The sequence below is a fragment of the Cloeon dipterum genome, chromosome 2, assembly GCF_949628265.1.
Source record: "Cloeon dipterum chromosome 2, ieCloDipt1.1, whole genome shotgun sequence".
NCBI lineage: Eukaryota > Metazoa > Arthropoda > Insecta > Ephemeroptera > Baetidae > Cloeon > Cloeon dipterum.
Window position 1 is genome coordinate 22,641,547 of NC_088787.1, and position 15,441 is coordinate 22,656,987.

The 15,441-nt window shown below is 39.1% G+C and overlaps 3 protein-coding genes across 4 annotated transcripts; 2 read left to right on the forward strand and 1 right to left on the reverse strand.

Annotated features, from left to right (window-relative positions):
• Positions 1 to 153: 153 nt before the first annotated feature.
• On the forward strand, positions 154 to 2,074 carry Rpn9 (regulatory particle non-ATPase 9). The gene is made up of 7 exons (XM_065480252.1): positions 154 to 325; positions 509 to 622; positions 691 to 880; positions 941 to 1,192; positions 1,286 to 1,474; positions 1,530 to 1,727; positions 1,904 to 2,074. Exons 1-7 carry the CDS (start codon positions 210 to 212, stop codon positions 2,000 to 2,002), a joined length of 1,158 nt encoding a protein of 385 aa, XP_065336324.1. The 5' UTR covers positions 154 to 209; the 3' UTR covers positions 2,003 to 2,074.
• Positions 2,070 to 7,255, reverse strand: MED24 (mediator complex subunit 24). The gene is made up of 18 exons (XM_065480249.1): positions 7,140 to 7,255; positions 6,917 to 7,040; positions 6,739 to 6,864; positions 6,579 to 6,680; positions 6,290 to 6,521; positions 6,137 to 6,236; positions 5,910 to 6,084; positions 5,707 to 5,857; positions 4,821 to 5,149; positions 4,538 to 4,765; positions 4,293 to 4,486; positions 3,695 to 3,970; positions 3,560 to 3,643; positions 3,353 to 3,503; positions 3,153 to 3,292; positions 2,949 to 3,093; positions 2,512 to 2,703; positions 2,070 to 2,455 (listed from the first exon to the last, which is right to left on the reverse strand). Exons 2-18 carry the CDS (start codon positions 7,019 to 7,021, stop codon positions 2,141 to 2,143), a joined length of 3,045 nt encoding a protein of 1,014 aa, XP_065336321.1. The 5' UTR covers positions 7,022 to 7,040; positions 7,140 to 7,255; the 3' UTR covers positions 2,070 to 2,140.
• Positions 7,256 to 7,506: 251 nt separating this feature from the next.
• LOC135937164 (alpha/beta hydrolase domain-containing protein 17B) lies at positions 7,507 to 14,985 on the forward strand. 2 transcript variants are annotated; one of them, XM_065480255.1, is made up of 5 exons: positions 7,507 to 7,804; positions 9,681 to 10,033; positions 11,964 to 12,143; positions 12,212 to 12,344; positions 12,999 to 14,985. In XM_065480255.1, the coding sequence occupies exons 1-5, from the start codon at positions 7,691 to 7,693 to the stop codon at positions 13,080 to 13,082; spliced, it is 864 nt and encodes a 287-aa protein (XP_065336327.1). In that variant the 5' UTR covers positions 7,507 to 7,690; the 3' UTR covers positions 13,083 to 14,985. The 2 variants fall into 2 exon arrangements, with proteins under 2 accessions (XP_065336327.1, XP_065336326.1); XM_065480254.1 differs by having other exon boundaries at positions 7,509 to 7,804; positions 9,678 to 10,033.
• Positions 14,986 to 15,441: the final 456 nt, after the last annotated feature.

Sequence of the window (15,441 nt, forward strand, 5' to 3'; positions counted from 1 at the left end):
TAATGTTTGTTTACAAAATAAAATTAGTAACAAATAACAAATTTTGTTGCCAGCACTGGGAGGTTTGCATGCTTCAAGCATTTCACACAGTCACGTCGCATAAACGCAATAAACCAATACAGTATACCAACATAACAAAACACCTGACGAACTGTGTAGTGTGTACTGTGTTGTTGCTGCAGAAAAACGAAAACTTGCTGACCCATGCGATGGCGTCGACCGGTGCAGTGAAGGATGCAACTAAGTATTTGGCCACTCAGCAGGCCGAATCTCCTGCCGAATTGGCCGCCGAATGGGCTAAACTCGAAGAGCTTTACAACAAAAAGTAATCTTTCTTCTATCTTCTTTCTCTCGTTATGTATAATTGTGATGAATTAGCAGACGGCACCATTCGTTCCCTATCAACTCCTATGTATTGAACTAACTAAATTTGTATTTTCTTCGTTCTTTCAAACAAAAATCTAACAAATTTTGTGAAAAGGGTTTTATGAGACTGATTTTCTTCCAGGCTATGGCATCAGATCACCTTGAAGTTGGGTATTTTCGTCAAGCATCCAGCTCTTCTCACTGGAGACAAGCTGATTCAACTCTACAACAATTTCATCCAAGTTTTTGAGAATAAGTAATTATGATGAATTACCCCATTGAAATTTATGTGACCGTTTTCTAACAATCTCACTTCTCTTGTAGAATCAATCCTCTTGCATTGGTTGAAATTATCGCCATTGTGGTGCAACAGTATGAAAACCCGAAAGATGCGATTGCATTTCTTGAACAGACTGAGCCAAAAGTGAAGTCTTGTACCGAAGCTGTGTCCCTGTGCAAGGTTCTAGCTGGTAGTCTAATGCTGAATAAACTGCAAGACCAATCAGGCACTAAGGTTTGCATTTCTGCCAGACCTCATGTAAAATCAATTTTAACTACTGTAATTCTTGAGTAGAAAGTTATTGACGATGTGGGAAAACTGTTGGGTGATGAAGACGGGGTCACTCCTGTTCACGGACGCTACTATCAGCTGGCTAGTGACCTTTACAGGCTGCAGAGCAACTACGCCGAGTACTACAGGGCCTCCCTGAGGTACCTGGGTTGCTCTGACTTGAGCACAATCACAAGCGAGGACAAAATCAACATTGCAGCATTCCTTGGCCTTGCAGCTCTTCTTGGTGAAGGCGTTTACAACTTTGGAGAACTGGTCAGTAAATTATTTCTGTCAGTGGTTTATTGTTTCATCTCTAAATATTGTAGTAAGATTGGTTGTAGTATAATTTTGCTTTTGAAATTCTAGCTGGCCCATCCTGTTCTTGAGTCACTAGAAGGAACACCAGCCGTGTGGATCAAGCATTTGCTGCTAGCCTTTAACCAAGGAGACATTGCCAAATTTGAACAAATGAGACCCCACTGGGAGTCAATGGGCGACCTTGTAGCGCATGAGAAGCAGCTGCGGGAGAAAATTACTCTCCTGTGCTTGATGGAGGTGAACGGAATAAAATTTTAAGATGCTGGATTTACTAAAAATCGTTATCCTGCAGATGACGTTCAAACGCCCTTCAAACAACCGCATCCTCACTTTCGCTGAAATCGCCAAGGAAACCCAGCTGCCAGTAACAGATGTTGAGTTTTTGGTCATGAAGGCGCTGTCCCTAGGATTGGTCAGAGGAGCGATTGACCAGGTGGCTCAGAATGTGCAGATGACGTGGGTACAGCCACGAGTTCTTGATAAAAATCAGGTAATATAGAGCTGCTAACCTTTTAACACTATGTTAAATTATTTCCAAGCTATGTGAACTTCTCAAGTTTTGCAATTGCCAGGACGACTAACTGTGCAACCCAATTGGTTCCACCCTTTGAATAAATATTTTTCCATCATGATGCAATGATTCACACAACTTTAATTTTTTTGCAGATCAATGGAATGATTCAGCGTCTGAATGCGTGGTGCAATGATGTTAAGTTGATGGAAAATTTGATGGAAGAGAAGGCTCACGAAATTCTCACCCTTTAGTCTTACTGTAATATCTCACACGATTTTGTTTCACTTATTCTTGTAAGTTACAAAATAAACTGTAAAATTTAACTGCTTGAGAAGTTTAATTTATAATAAAAAGTAATACAAAAACCAACATGTACAACACACTCGGATTTATCCCGATTTTGAAGTAAGCTCACTGGCATACGTTAGAGGGGGAGGCTGAAGGGACATGTTGCGTAGCATGCAGAGGTCTCGGGCGGTGTCTCTTCGGCCAGAAGAGGTGCTGGTGTCGTAGAGTTGCAACAACAACTGGTAGCTGAACCAGTCGGGCAGCGAGCTCAGCAAATTCGGCACCAGGTTGCTTGGCATCACCTGGAAGACAATGCGCGCTTTTTCCTTGCCACACAAGACGCAGAACTCCAGGAAGCGCAAGAGGAAGTGCTTGTGCTGCGTGATCCGTCCATCCTGAGCGATGAAGGAGAAGGTCTGAAAGCGAATACATGTTGAGGCCCATTGGATCTAAATATTAGCAACTAAAGTACCTCAAAAAGCTTTTGTAAAGCTGTCTTTAAGGGCTCTTTTATCATTGGTAGATTAGATGTGTTGGAGTCGTCTGGGACAGCTGCTTGACTTGCACTGTTGGCGACAAACATCAGGCTTGCGCTTGCCTCACTCTGAGAATCTGTAGAGCCAAGTCGCAACATTTTTGCAGCAGGTACCATGCTTTCCAAATCCTGAAATAGAAGACGTTTAAAATAATTGCAATCAAGTAAATAAGTAAATTAGTAGCAATATGGTTAATAGAAATTTCAATTCAGATTAATAATGTACTGGCATTTGCCTTTATCTATAAGTCAGTATTGAATCCAGGTATTTCATTTTTATCTTGACACAACAATGAAAAATTTACTCTTTAGTATGCATTTTCTTAACTAACTTTTATCATTTTCATAGATTTATATTAATATGATTGTGCTACCTCGGCATCACTGTACATTCTTGCTCGTTTCCTCGTACTGGGCTGGCCTGACACCTGGTTGCTGCCAAACTCAAGGGCAGCAAAAATGCAATATGCACACAACCTGGCAATCGCAGACGCCTGAGGCTCTACTAGGTCGCCTCCCCTGTGCGGAAAGTTCAGGTTACAATCACTCAATAGGAGCCATTAGCCAATTAAGTTAACTGATTTTTGTTGTGCAGGTAAATTGGTAGCAGGTGTTGCACAAGATTTAGTGTGCAAGACTCGATATCCAAGTGGAATATTCCAAATGCCAGGTCGACAGCCTTGTCCAGGTCACCGCTGCATCTGTAGCTCAGGACCTCCTGTTTGAGGGTAAATCAAATTTTTTAAGAGCTTTCCATTGTGAAACGTGACACTATTACCTTCACAACATTGGTGACAAACCAGAGCGGCCCACCAGTGAGAATCAGCGACTCAAGAGTATTTGTAGCTTCAACATTAATCCAACCTTTTTTGTGTGTGCTATTCCACACAGACACAAGCTGCTCACTGATCGGCAGTCCAGATACAATACTATCCAAATGAGAAAAATGGTTAAATTAACATTTAATGTAAAAATGATAACTTACTTGTGGGACAGCTTGGTTTTGCTGGCCAATGGTGGGTGAATGTCGTATTGCATTTTCCTGATAATCTGGAACATCAGGTTTGACCTGAAAGAATATTTTATCAAATATTGGGATTGAACATCTTTCCAATTTTACCTCTCCTTGTAGTTATCTTGCTGCGGCATGTCATCAGTGGGGGTCAAAAACTGTTGAACCATGTTCATAGGTTTAAGGAGAGCGTCGTGGTCCAAAATCTGCATGTAACTGCACAGCCACGAAGCGGCGCAAACCGGCAAGCAGCCCATGCGGGATCGCATGTTGTCCAGAGACAACTTTACGTCTGTGGGAGAGAGTGCACCTTGCTCCCAGGCAAAAAGCAGCTCTTTTGTTGCAGCCGGAACAAGCTGACACACTTCGTGCCACTTCACTTGACTGTTGAAATTGGAGACATAAAATTCAAATTCTATATGCAGAAAATTTTTACTCAACGGTTAAATTTCATAATTCTTCTACAATTGTATGTTCAATTGCTGCAAGTAAATTCAGCTGATTTTCACAGATTCCCGATCAAGTTCTTTTGATAGTTAGAAAACTGAACTGTCAGATTTTTTAAATTAATTTTTCCAATTTTGTTCTTGGAAATTTAGATAAAAAAAATAGCTAGAGTAATTTTGAGCAACACTAACACTGTATTCAAGGACAAGAAAACAAAAATTAGGGAATTGCTTTCAGTTTTTGAATAAAATTAACTTACTTGGTTTTAAATTCTGCATCAGGAGCGGTGAACTGAGTCAAGAGGGCATCTAATTTTGTCATATCGCAGTTGCTTAGCATCTGGTCTGGTGATTTTGGATGCCCCTTCTCAGCCATGCACTCATTGACCCATTTTTCAAAGAATGAGTTTCCTGGCGTGCCATCTTCATTGAGAACAACCTCAGATCCATAGGACTGTAAAGAATTTTAGTATACTCAATTTAATTAAGGAGATTTTAAGCCTACCTGGACGATGGAACAGAGCATCAAGAAAGAGACGTCAAACAGCATTGCTCTGGTGAGAGAACCTTTGCCAGAGGACGCCTCGTCAACTCCCGGCACACGACTAAGCTCATTGAAGTTGATCAACTTTGAGACAAATGTTCTTAACTTATCTTCTACTGTGGCAACAGCAAGGATCAATTCAAAACTCTTGCCTGTCAAAACCTGGGATAGAACCCCAAGTAGATTTTCCTACAAAAATGGCATTTTTAAAATTCCGTAATTAATTCATAATTGACTGTCATACTGCCTGATTATTAAGATAGTCCGAATCTAGCGTGGTCAGAATCTTGGCCAGTGTAGGCTCAGCCCGCACAATCACTTTTAGAATAGTGCCAGCTGCCTGTTGGCTGTTGGGGTCAATTTTGATGACAGAAGACACGGCTCCCTCCCTCTTTGCTGCAAAAGCTTGCGCCTGCTTTTCAGAGATGAGGCCAACTCGGTGCAGTTCAGAGGCGAGGCACTCCACCACGTTGCAAGTGCTTTTGACGTCAAGGGTGTCCAGCAGAGCAGTGAACTGAAGTACCATCTCCATGGCCTCAATGATATCCTGAGAATAATCTTCACCAACGCTCCCTGTAATTTGGAAAATGAATAGGAAATTAGGGGTTGTAAATAAACTCAAAGCAAAAGCAGACGGTAATTCAAAGGCAGGGTCAAAAATATGTATTTTCTATGGCTTGGTCATCATCCTTAATTAATTCTCAGTCTACCAGCCAAGAGATGAGGCAATCAACCCATGCAAATTACTGGTGGGAAACATTAATAAGCAGATGCTCTTTAAAAGTTAGACTGAGAAAATTAATTATATCTGTTAATTTCGCCAACTTAATTTAAGTGTTAGATGACAAAACAAATGGAAATTAGGTGGAAAAATCTATCTATTTGTTTTCAGGACTATAAAGATGTATAGAATGTTCTGATTTGTCTTAATTTTGGCATTATTTAAAAATGAACGAACTCTTAAATTTGAATAGTAACGTAATAGCTGAAGGGATCCAAACAATTCATCATACAATCCTCATTTGAGCTATGAAAATCAGATTTGGGAGTTATTTTCCTTTGATGTCTCTACAGGTCTCTTCCAAATATTAGCATATAATGGAAAAGGTTAAATACATTGCATAGTGAACCTTTATTTGAGTGCAGTTTCAGCAGTATTTGAGGAAGTTTCAGGAATGTGAATGCACCCCAGTGAGACTCGTCATTTCCTCCGAGCGCGTCTCGTAAGCACAGCAAACAAGCTCTAATAAGCTCCGAGCACAGGCGAGAGAGTGAATAGCACTGGAAAATATTTTATCATCAACTGGCTTAATTAATACCAGGTAAGGAATACCTTGAGGCGTTGGATCAGAAGGAGCTGATTTACAAAGAACTGAGTATCAGCGCTGGGATTGAGCAGGACCTCCACTGCAAGAAGTGGTTGCAAGCAATAAGTGATTGGCTCAATTGCAGTATTTGAATTTATAGAGAATGTGTTGATGTCCAGGCTTCTCAGCTTCTTTAGGGTCCTAATCAAGAAGAGATCAATTTACAAAAGCAACAATAGTGTTAAAGACGCACTGCGCATTTTCTTCAACATCGATTCCCAAATTGAGATTTGCCACCTGGGAAAGGGCGTTCTCCAGCTCCACACATTTGTTCACAAAATCCCCATGAAGATCTAAAAATATAAATTAATTCAAAAGTATAAAAGTAGAGGATTAAATAAACAACCTTTGTCATCCAGTCTTGCTAAGCAAAACATAGCTCGAGCAAATTCGCAATCGAGAACCTTGGAGAACATAGCTGTGGATCTAACAAACATGGTGGTGTGTTCTGGACTGGAACCAAGCTCAACCAGCTTTTTGTATGCGTGCATAGCCACCATGGTGAGCCAGCTGACTAACGACAACACCGCAGATGCCAGCGCACCTTCTTCAGCCTTGCTTCGACACGTCATCCGACCCTGAGGAATTAATTTGCACTAAAAATTAAACCCTTATATTAAAGATTTAGGACAAACCAGAATGGCCTCAACCAGTTCCAACAAACTGATCACACAGTGAGGCTTATTTACTCCATCGTACTTGCTTATACGTTGAAGAACAGCAGCGTATGAGACAAGCTAAAAATAATTTATTAATTCAGTAATAAATACATAACTATAGAGCATTAACTTTTACCTGAGAACTTAGGGAATGTTTGAGGTAAGACAGAACAAGCTGATTTGGTCCAGGGCCTACCAGAGCCTGCTGCAAAATACAATCGGCCAGGTTGTGGACATCACCACTCACCCCGCGTGGCAAAACCTTGATATCCAAAATTAGAAATTGGATTCAACTGAAAGGTATTTCATCCCACGGTTTTTATTTGGATCCCCCATTGTAAATCATTCCACCTCTCGCGCCAGGCACGCAGTAGGAGAGCTTGAAGACTGCTTGTTTTACTGGTGATCTTTGTCTCCATTGTGTCCCAAAGTATCTAACTATGTATAACAAAAAATTTAAATATGATATAAGTAATTATATATCTACCATGAATTAAAAAAGAAATAAAGAGTGTTTAATTCACTAGTGTAACTAACCTAATTTAGTTTAATTTCAGACCAGCGATTAAGTTCATTTCTGTTTTAGAGCAAATGGCAAACCAATATTTTGTTTGTTGTCACTTTTAGCAATGTTTTACCTGCGATGTCACGCCCCCTCCTAACACCAATCAGAGGCGCCAGCGTTCAATTTCCCAACATGGCGTCGTCACGCCGTCATAGCCTGTGGGTAAGATGTGGGAGATGCGAACCAGGCTCACTCCACATGAAGAGGCGGGAAATATTTGCTTTGAATTCAAGTCAAGTGAATTTGAACACGAAGTCCACGCCCTGCATTAGGCACATCCCCCTACCACTTCACAAAATGCTTTTTCCCTTTCTACCTTGGTGAGAGCGAGAGACGAGAAGAAAACCGTAGGGATAGGAAAGGAACAACGGAACAAGACTGGGAAAGGAGTATGGCTGACGAGCGAGCGTGTTTGGTGCCGATGGTCTGGTCAAAACAGCGTCGCTGAAAACCTTCCGCGTCCGAGCTTCCAGCCCGAGTGCATGAGCGCATTGTCCGAGTCGTGTCTCAACTGTCCGCAGCCATGAACGGACTCAGTTTCAGCGAGTTATGCTGCCTGTTTTGCTGCCCGCCTTGCCCTTCGAGAATTGCGGCCAAACTGGCCTTCCTGCCACCGGAGCCCACCTACAAATTCCAGGTGAATTGTTGACATTGGTTTAACCCCACGATCCGGACCGGGGTCGGTGACCTGACCCGGGCCGGATTGTTCAGGCCCCGTTCGGCCAGCGCTGTTTAACTTTATAAATTTAGACATTGAGGCGAATGAGTAAGTACATATGGGGCACGTCGTGTTATCAGCAGCTATGTTGCGGTTAATTTGCTTTTGTGTTTTGCGGATGAGTTGGACGATTATTGATGATGAGAGAGCTATGGTTATTCGATCAGGCTTTTGCCTGAAGGCAAATGACCAGAATTGAGGAGGAAGGAGGAAGCAAACCTTAAATTTTATTCATTATAATGTATTGAATTATTTTGTTTGATGGAAAATTGAAAAAAATTAGGGCTTCATTTCTGAAAGTTGTAATATAAATTCATATCATTTCAACTGTGTTTTAAATAACTTGATCTAGAGTGAAAGTGACGCAATGTGTTTAAAATTATTTACTTTGTCGCCTTTGTCAAATGTAGTGCTTTTACATTACATACGCATCACTGAAGATTAATATTTACTTTGGGTGCGTAATTAAAAATAATTGTTATTTCAACAGCATTATCGCTAGGTGATACATATCAAGGTAAACAAAAATCTGCAAAGCCTTGGAAATGTAGGTTTCAACTATTGTTGACGTTATTTTTAGGTTACGTCGACTGCAAACGCACACTTTTTATCTTGTTACGCCTCGTCCTTTCGCAGTGTATTACTCACTCTTTTGGTCTCCGTTTGCTTCTTATGCGATTGGACTCTTTTCTCCTCTCATAGATACATAAATAGCAAATGGGGAAATGGAACGGCAACTTGTTAGTGTCGTATGAGATGAGAGAAAAGTTCTGATTTGAAATCCCAATAAAACAAGAGATCTTGTTTCGGGGCGCTACATACATTAAATCGTCACATGACTGATGATGTTATGTCGACAATGTTGAACATTTCCACTTAACAAAGTCTTTTTCTTTGCATCATATTTCTTGATCTTTTCTGTCATCAAAATATTCAAGTATATGTTTCGGTTCCAGATCCTTGATTTTACGAAACTGAATGGTTTATTATTATATAAATTTAGATAATAGATATTAAGTAGAAATCTCTTAACTATTGTGCCTTGAAGAGAGATGTAGAGCAATCAAGTGATCTAAATTTTTACCAATTTAAACATGTACGCTTGGAATTCTGCAAAAATAATGTTTTCCTTATTATGAGATTTTCCCATACCTATCCAAATTTACTGCAAACATTGAAATGGTAAATTTGGCACTAAAGACTCTGCGTTATTTACACATTTTGCCAATTCACTCTGTCATGGACTCAAATTTTGGCTTATTTGCTACCTGCTTGAGCAAATAATCTGTTTCCTTCAAAAACAAATGGTTGTTTGTGCGTTTGTAGGAGTTGGTGATGACGAGGAGTATCTCAACTACTTCTTAAATTTATTTCAAAAATTCAACAAGAGGTCTTGTAATTTAGTGATCAAACTTCATGTCGTGATTTGGAGTTTATTTGAGCCATATTTATTGCTGTGTACAATTGCTATAAATTAAATTGGGTTTTATTGTCAGAATTTTTAGTACATTATTTCATCAATTAGTTCGAAAGGTAAGTTGTCGCTTGATTAGAATTTAGAATATTTAATTTAAGTTGATTTGGGAAGAGTAAAAAATCGCAATCAATCATTCTGGAACTTACTTAGGAAACGTCTGAAAGTTTATAGTCCAATATTCATTATTCTCCAGTCAAATTTAATTTTTCAATTTAAAAAAAACTTTGGAGACTACCTGGAATAGAATTTCCCCTCTAAAGAAAAAACAACATTAAATGTCAGCGGCAGATTAATAATTTTGCGTTCACTTTTGAGCAGGCGGACGACACTGGCTCGAAACTGGCGCTGACGCTGACGGAGCGGGCAGAGTGGCAGTATTCAGAGCGCGAGAAGGAGAACGTGGAAGGCTTCTACAGCCGCACGTCGCGGGGCAACCGTGTGGCCTGCGTGTTTGTGCGGTGCTCAGCAAATGCGCGCTTCACCATCCTCTTCTCGCACGGCAATGCAGTCGACCTCGGTCAGATGAGCAGCTTCTACCTGGGACTCGGCTCTCGCATCAACTGTAACATCTTCAGCTACGACTACTCAGGCTACGGCGTCAGCACAGGAAAGCCCTCCGAGAAGAACCTGTACGCCGACATTGACGCTGCTTGGCAAGCCCTCAGGACTAGGTGAGTTAAAAATCAATGCTCATACCTATTCAATCATTTTCCATGACGAATTTATAGAAAAGTTGCTGTTTGCGAGCAATGTGGCCTGCACTCAGTGTCTTGCGTGACAATTTTCTTAAACACATTTTATGTTTAGAGAAAAATTATGCTGCTTAGCAAACACTTTCTGTCAAACGCTTGATAATTTTAGTTACTCTCAGCTTGCTACACCAAGCTAATATTTTGAGCAAATATCAGATGATTTACAAGACCCTTACAGGCACAGGCACATCTGCCCATTAAATTCTTAATTTCAATTAAAAAATAATGAATGGCTCTACTCTGCGTGGAATAAAGTAATTGGGATGGAAGGTCAGCTATTAGTGATAATTCAATGAGGAAAAAATGAAATAACACATTCTCATATAGTAGTACAGCGGCTGTTTTGGCCTCGCAGTGTGTATTACTTTCGTTTTTTTTTTAAATATATTTATCAAATGAAAAGATGTCTCAGGCATTTTCTACAATCATTTGTGAGAAGGGCAGCAGTTGCAGCCATCATAGAGGTTCAAGGGAATTTTCCTTCAAATTCTCCAGTTACAAAACGCAGAATTTCTTTATCTTTGAAATTAGAGTTTTATTACAAAGGATGGTATTTTTGAGCTTATGAAATTATGTGAGGTAAGGTTAATCACAGGGAGGATGACAGGACGAGTGGCAGGGTTTATAAAATTTCGTCACTAGTATCCTCTTACTCATTAATGAGTAAAGCAGGGCATTTTCAACGATTGCTGATTCAGAATTCTTTGCAGCTAATACTGTGATTATGAATTGGGTTTTGGAGGTAAATTACTGCTGATGAGGCCTGCGGGGCCGAAACAGCCGCTTTACAGTACGAAAACTTATTTAATGTTTTCATCATTGAATTTTCATTAATAGCTAACAACCCTAATTAATTTCTCCACATGGAGTAGAGACATTCAGTCTGTGACGCCTTCCCACGGCTCCTCTCCCCACAAGTCTATTTACACTTAGCGGACACCCTACGTGTTTATTTCTTTCGTTTTCATAAAAATAATTCATAGCATCTAAGGATATAAATTTAATAGAGCTGTAAATTGTAGCGTTCGCATTTCCTAATCGTTGGTCGATACACTCAAGATTGTTCTTGTTTTCAGTTGAAATTAAAAGCATAATTATCTAGGTGAGCAGGACATTTCTGTGGGAATGTGGGAAAATATATAGCTCGCTATACATCGACGAAGCTGCTTCAAACCTCATTTAAAAATTAACTAACTTCTAAAAATATTGTCTGCTTTTAATCTCAACTAAAAATTTCTTGAATTTCTTCGCAAAATCCAAACAATTAGTTGTTGAATTTCCAAAAAGATGTCGGTTTCTTCACTAATTAAATTCCCAAAAATCTTTGAAAACTTGCATGCTTTTATTATCCTTTTTAGAATAAAATGTTCTGGGTCACAAATATTCCGACATTTAGTTTTATTTTCTCTCTAGAATTTTTTGGGGAAAAAACTCGTGGTTGACGCTCTGGTGGGCTGGGACTCGTTGTGGCCCTGAACGCTTACGATACAAGCTGCTTGTTACGTTATCCGCTCACGCGGTGTTATTGGGGCTTGGCGTGTTTGCATTTATTTCGCTAGTTCAGGTACGCCTTCTTGATCACATGACATATTTAATGAAATTAATCCCGTCTAATATCAACGGTCTGGTGAACTTAAAAACTTGATTGCTTCCTCAAAGACCGGGACGAACTCGCGCTTTTTATTCTCGACAGTTAGATGTTCAGGGTTGTAAATTTGCTGTCTTGAATTACCAAATTTATAAGAGCCTTGCTTTCCTCTATTTTATCTAGATCTATTTTTCACTGGCATCTTGAAACCATTTCTTATCGAAACTGCATCGTGACAAAATTTTGCTGTGCGATTTTCAGATATGGCATCTCTCCTGAAAATATAATCCTCTACGGCCAAAGCATTGGAACGGTGCCCACTGTGGATTTAGCATCAAGATACGAGGTGGCTGCAGTGATTTTGCACTCGCCCCTCATGTCTGGCATGAGAGTGGCTTTCCCAAACACTAAGCGCACTTGGTTTTTTGATGCCTTCCCAAGGTGAGCGTTTTTATTTGTTTATCAAGTGATAAACAGACTGCTAATGCATCGCTAACTTTTTATTCCAGTATCGATAAGGTGCCTAAAGTGACTTCCCCTGTTCTGGTGATACATGGTACAGAAGACGAAGTCATAGATTTCTCCCATGGTCTTGCCATGTACGAACGCTGTCCCCGAGCAGTTGAGCCCCTCTGGGTTGAGGTAAAGCTAAAATTATCATCAGTAAACTCTGTCACCAGTTGAATAAAAGAAATAGGCCATCTGAAAACCAATTTTAATTGCGGCTAACAATCAGTGAGCCAAGAAATAACCTTAATAATTAATCTTTATTGCTGTTTGTTATATTCTTGTTATGCGTTTTATTTTAGATTCATTTTATTTATCTATTGACCATTAGTAAGATAGTAGATAATGCTACTATATTTAATTTTAAACAAACCAAAGTGAACTGAAGGTTTAAACCACAATATCACAAGGAGAACAAACATTTTAATCAATATATTCTCATTTATCTGTGATTGTCCGCCAAACTCATTATATTGATAACACAAGACAAGTTAAATGCCACAACTTTCCACCGCTATTTACCTTAATTTTTGTTGTACTAAAATCATTCCATGAAAATAATTGAAAATGTCCTTATAAAATTGATCATGGACTTGATCTTTGATAATCAAACTTGTTCAGGCTCCAAGTCAATATATTACTGTAATTTTTTTTCTCCACGATTCACATGTTTATGCTGTTTATGAAATGCTTTGAGAATCAAACCCCCGCTCAATCATTGAATTCTAATTCTAATGAACAAATTTATTGCTTCTTTACGGCTTTTTAAATATCAAATTTCTACTTCAGGGTGCCGGCCACAATGACGTGGAGCTGTACAACCAATACCTTGAGAGACTGAAGCAGTTTGTGTCAGTGGAGCTGACAAACTGACAGCAGATCAGTCCCTCATTGATGTCCCCGAATTCCGACAAAGAAGAGGAGCGAGTGAGTACAACAGTGAGTACTGCCAGTTCAGTGACGGAAAAGTTACTCTGAGAACAATTAAATGGCTGGCAGACGAAATTGTTGTTAGTGGGTGTGCAATGTCACGCAAAGCACCGAAGAAAAGGAAGAGAATAAAATGAGGAACCTGCTGTGCGCGCGCGTGGCGACGAAACGATGCAACAAGTACTAAATCCTTTTAGACACTCTCGTTACACACAATCAATACATAATTTTGAGGTGCACCTGTGAGCGAGTATGTGCCAGCATGACTGTGAACGTAGGATTCATCTGCGGCTCCCCCAGTCAGTGTTTTTGAACCTGAATCTTTAATTATGCGGATTGATACACACTGTGTGTTGATCCACAGCTTTGGCAAGTTCGTCGAGTGGGCTGGAAGCGAAACTTAGAATTAGGCTTCATTCTGGATCAATGACTTTGAATTTATTGATATGGTTTTAGGGAACGATTAGTTTTGAATTTTGGGCTCAAACAGCAAGCATTTAGTAGTTCTGATTGGTAATATTAAATTTTTGGGATCCAGCATTAGTTGTTATAGTTATTTGATGTATATTTTTTATTATTTGTTCGTTGCTTGTACTTTTTGAAGAGATCAAAATTACTAGAGCACTGAATTTTAATCCCTAATTCCTATCACTGTTGAGTTCCACCAGCTCACTGAAATACGTACTAGTGAAAACATTTCTTGTGTCGTTAGTGTTTCGGGTAGTTATATCTAATGATAATGGGATTCCATGGAAAGTAAGAAAGGCAGTGACTTCCAGCCGCCTCTGCAGAATGTCTTGAATCGATTGCATCTTTCATATCTTTTGAGGCATGGAACAGATTTGTTACCGCAACTACGCAACCGGAAATTCGTTACAGCATTTTGGGAAGTTTCTTCTCCCTTGCTTGGGGTTGCTCAATTGTTTGCTGAAAAGTGCCTTGCATCAATTCTAAAAGGCAAGGTAAAAATTACCTCACTCAGAGCAAAGATTTCTGTTAATTACTGACAGTGCTGACGAAAAAGACCTGAACGTATGTTATCTGCATAAAATCCACTGTGTTGCGTTGCGACTGGGTTGAAGCTGAGTAATAATTTATTCTGATCCAGTGGACTTGAATGCAAACCCTTCCAAATTTGGCGATCAAGTGATTTGTATGTGAGTTAACTTTTCCAAGTTTGCGTAAATGCTGAACTGGTGAGAGTGCAATGAAATCATTAATATTCTATTCTTATTTCAACTGTACGATAAATTATTCTAGCAGAGTCTATATATGTGTGCATTTTGAAGGGGGCCCTCGACTATTCGCATGATTTTCTCCAGACAATACTCAAGACACAGTAATTTTCTGAGAATGTTTCTGGTTGGTTCCTTAGTAATTTTCTCCGCTATAAGATCAAATTTGTGAGGTAAACCCTTAAAAATGACGTTGTTTTTCCTTTGAAATCTGTTCTGAAAGCCACGTTTTTTTGTCAGAATTGGTACTTACTTTAAATGCTATCCTCCGTGTTTATTTATAAGTACTGGAGGCACTACTTTTTGCAGTGCTGCTAAACAGTTGCAGATCTCTGTTGATTAATGCTACAATGCAAAGAAACTTCAATGTATGATCGCAAAAACCAAAATGGACAATTTATGCGTTGCAGGTAGTCCGATTAAAAGGTTGAATTACCCCAAAGTTTTATGATATATATTATGATGTTTCATGCATTGAAATTTCTTGATTGTAACTGTTTTATAAAAATTTGAATATTTTTTCACTTCCAAGCATTACAATATAATATGTCATGAGGATTTTATATCAATAAATTAAAGGTCACGCTGAAAGATGCCGACTTTCTGAATTACTCCACGTGTTTTCATTCTTCCACAGGAAAAAGTGACTTAATATTGTCATCCTTTATAACTTTGCGCTAAGCGATGCGCTCTGCTCTCAATATTTTTATTTGATTTCTCATTTTGCTGTCTTTGGTTTCTTGGTGCAACAAATTTGTTAGCATTTATTGGCAATCTCTTTTCTTTTGTTATTATATTGTTTCCCTTTTTGCAATCTAAATTTTGAGTTCCGAAAATAAAAATTAACATCATATTATCCAATGATCAGACGACAAAAATTTTAAATTGGTATTATTTAAATGTTGTGAAAGAGTGAAAGCTTATTGAAGTGGTGTGACCGGATTAGACATGGAAAAGACCTCAAATAATGCACTACCACTGCCAGGCCACAGATATTTTACTGCTATGCAGAATCGTTTAAATGAACGTCAAATATTTTTTTAATATTATTTTATATCTCATCATGC

Coding starts and splice junctions, on each gene's coding strand:
- Rpn9 (XM_065480252.1), top strand. CDS start 210: ATGGCGTCGACCGGTGCAGTGAAGGATGCAACTAAGTATTTGGCCACT. Junction 1,475..1,529: donor CTCTCCTGTGCTTGATGGAG/GTGAACGGAATA, acceptor GTTATCCTGCAG/ATGACGTTCAAACGCCCTTC. Junction 1,728..1,903: donor GAGTTCTTGATAAAAATCAG/GTAATATAGAGC, acceptor ATTTTTTTGCAG/ATCAATGGAATGATTCAGCG.
- MED24 (XM_065480249.1), bottom strand. CDS start 7,021: ATGGAGACAAAGATCACCAGTAAAACAAGCAGTCTTCAAGCTCTCCTA. Junction 6,237..6,289: donor AGCAAGACTGGATGACAAAG/GTTGTTTATTTA, acceptor TTATATTTTTAG/ATCTTCATGGGGATTTTGTG. Junction 5,150..5,706: donor GAAACTGCACTCAAATAAAG/GTTCACTATGCA, acceptor TCCAAATTACAG/GGAGCGTTGGTGAAGATTAT.
- LOC135937164 (XM_065480254.1), top strand. CDS start 7,691: ATGAACGGACTCAGTTTCAGCGAGTTATGCTGCCTGTTTTGCTGCCCG. Junction 7,805..9,677: donor AGCCCACCTACAAATTCCAG/GTGAATTGTTGA, acceptor TTCACTTTTGAG/CAGGCGGACGACACTGGCTC. Junction 12,144..12,211: donor TTTTTTGATGCCTTCCCAAG/GTGAGCGTTTTT, acceptor TTTTTATTCCAG/TATCGATAAGGTGCCTAAAG.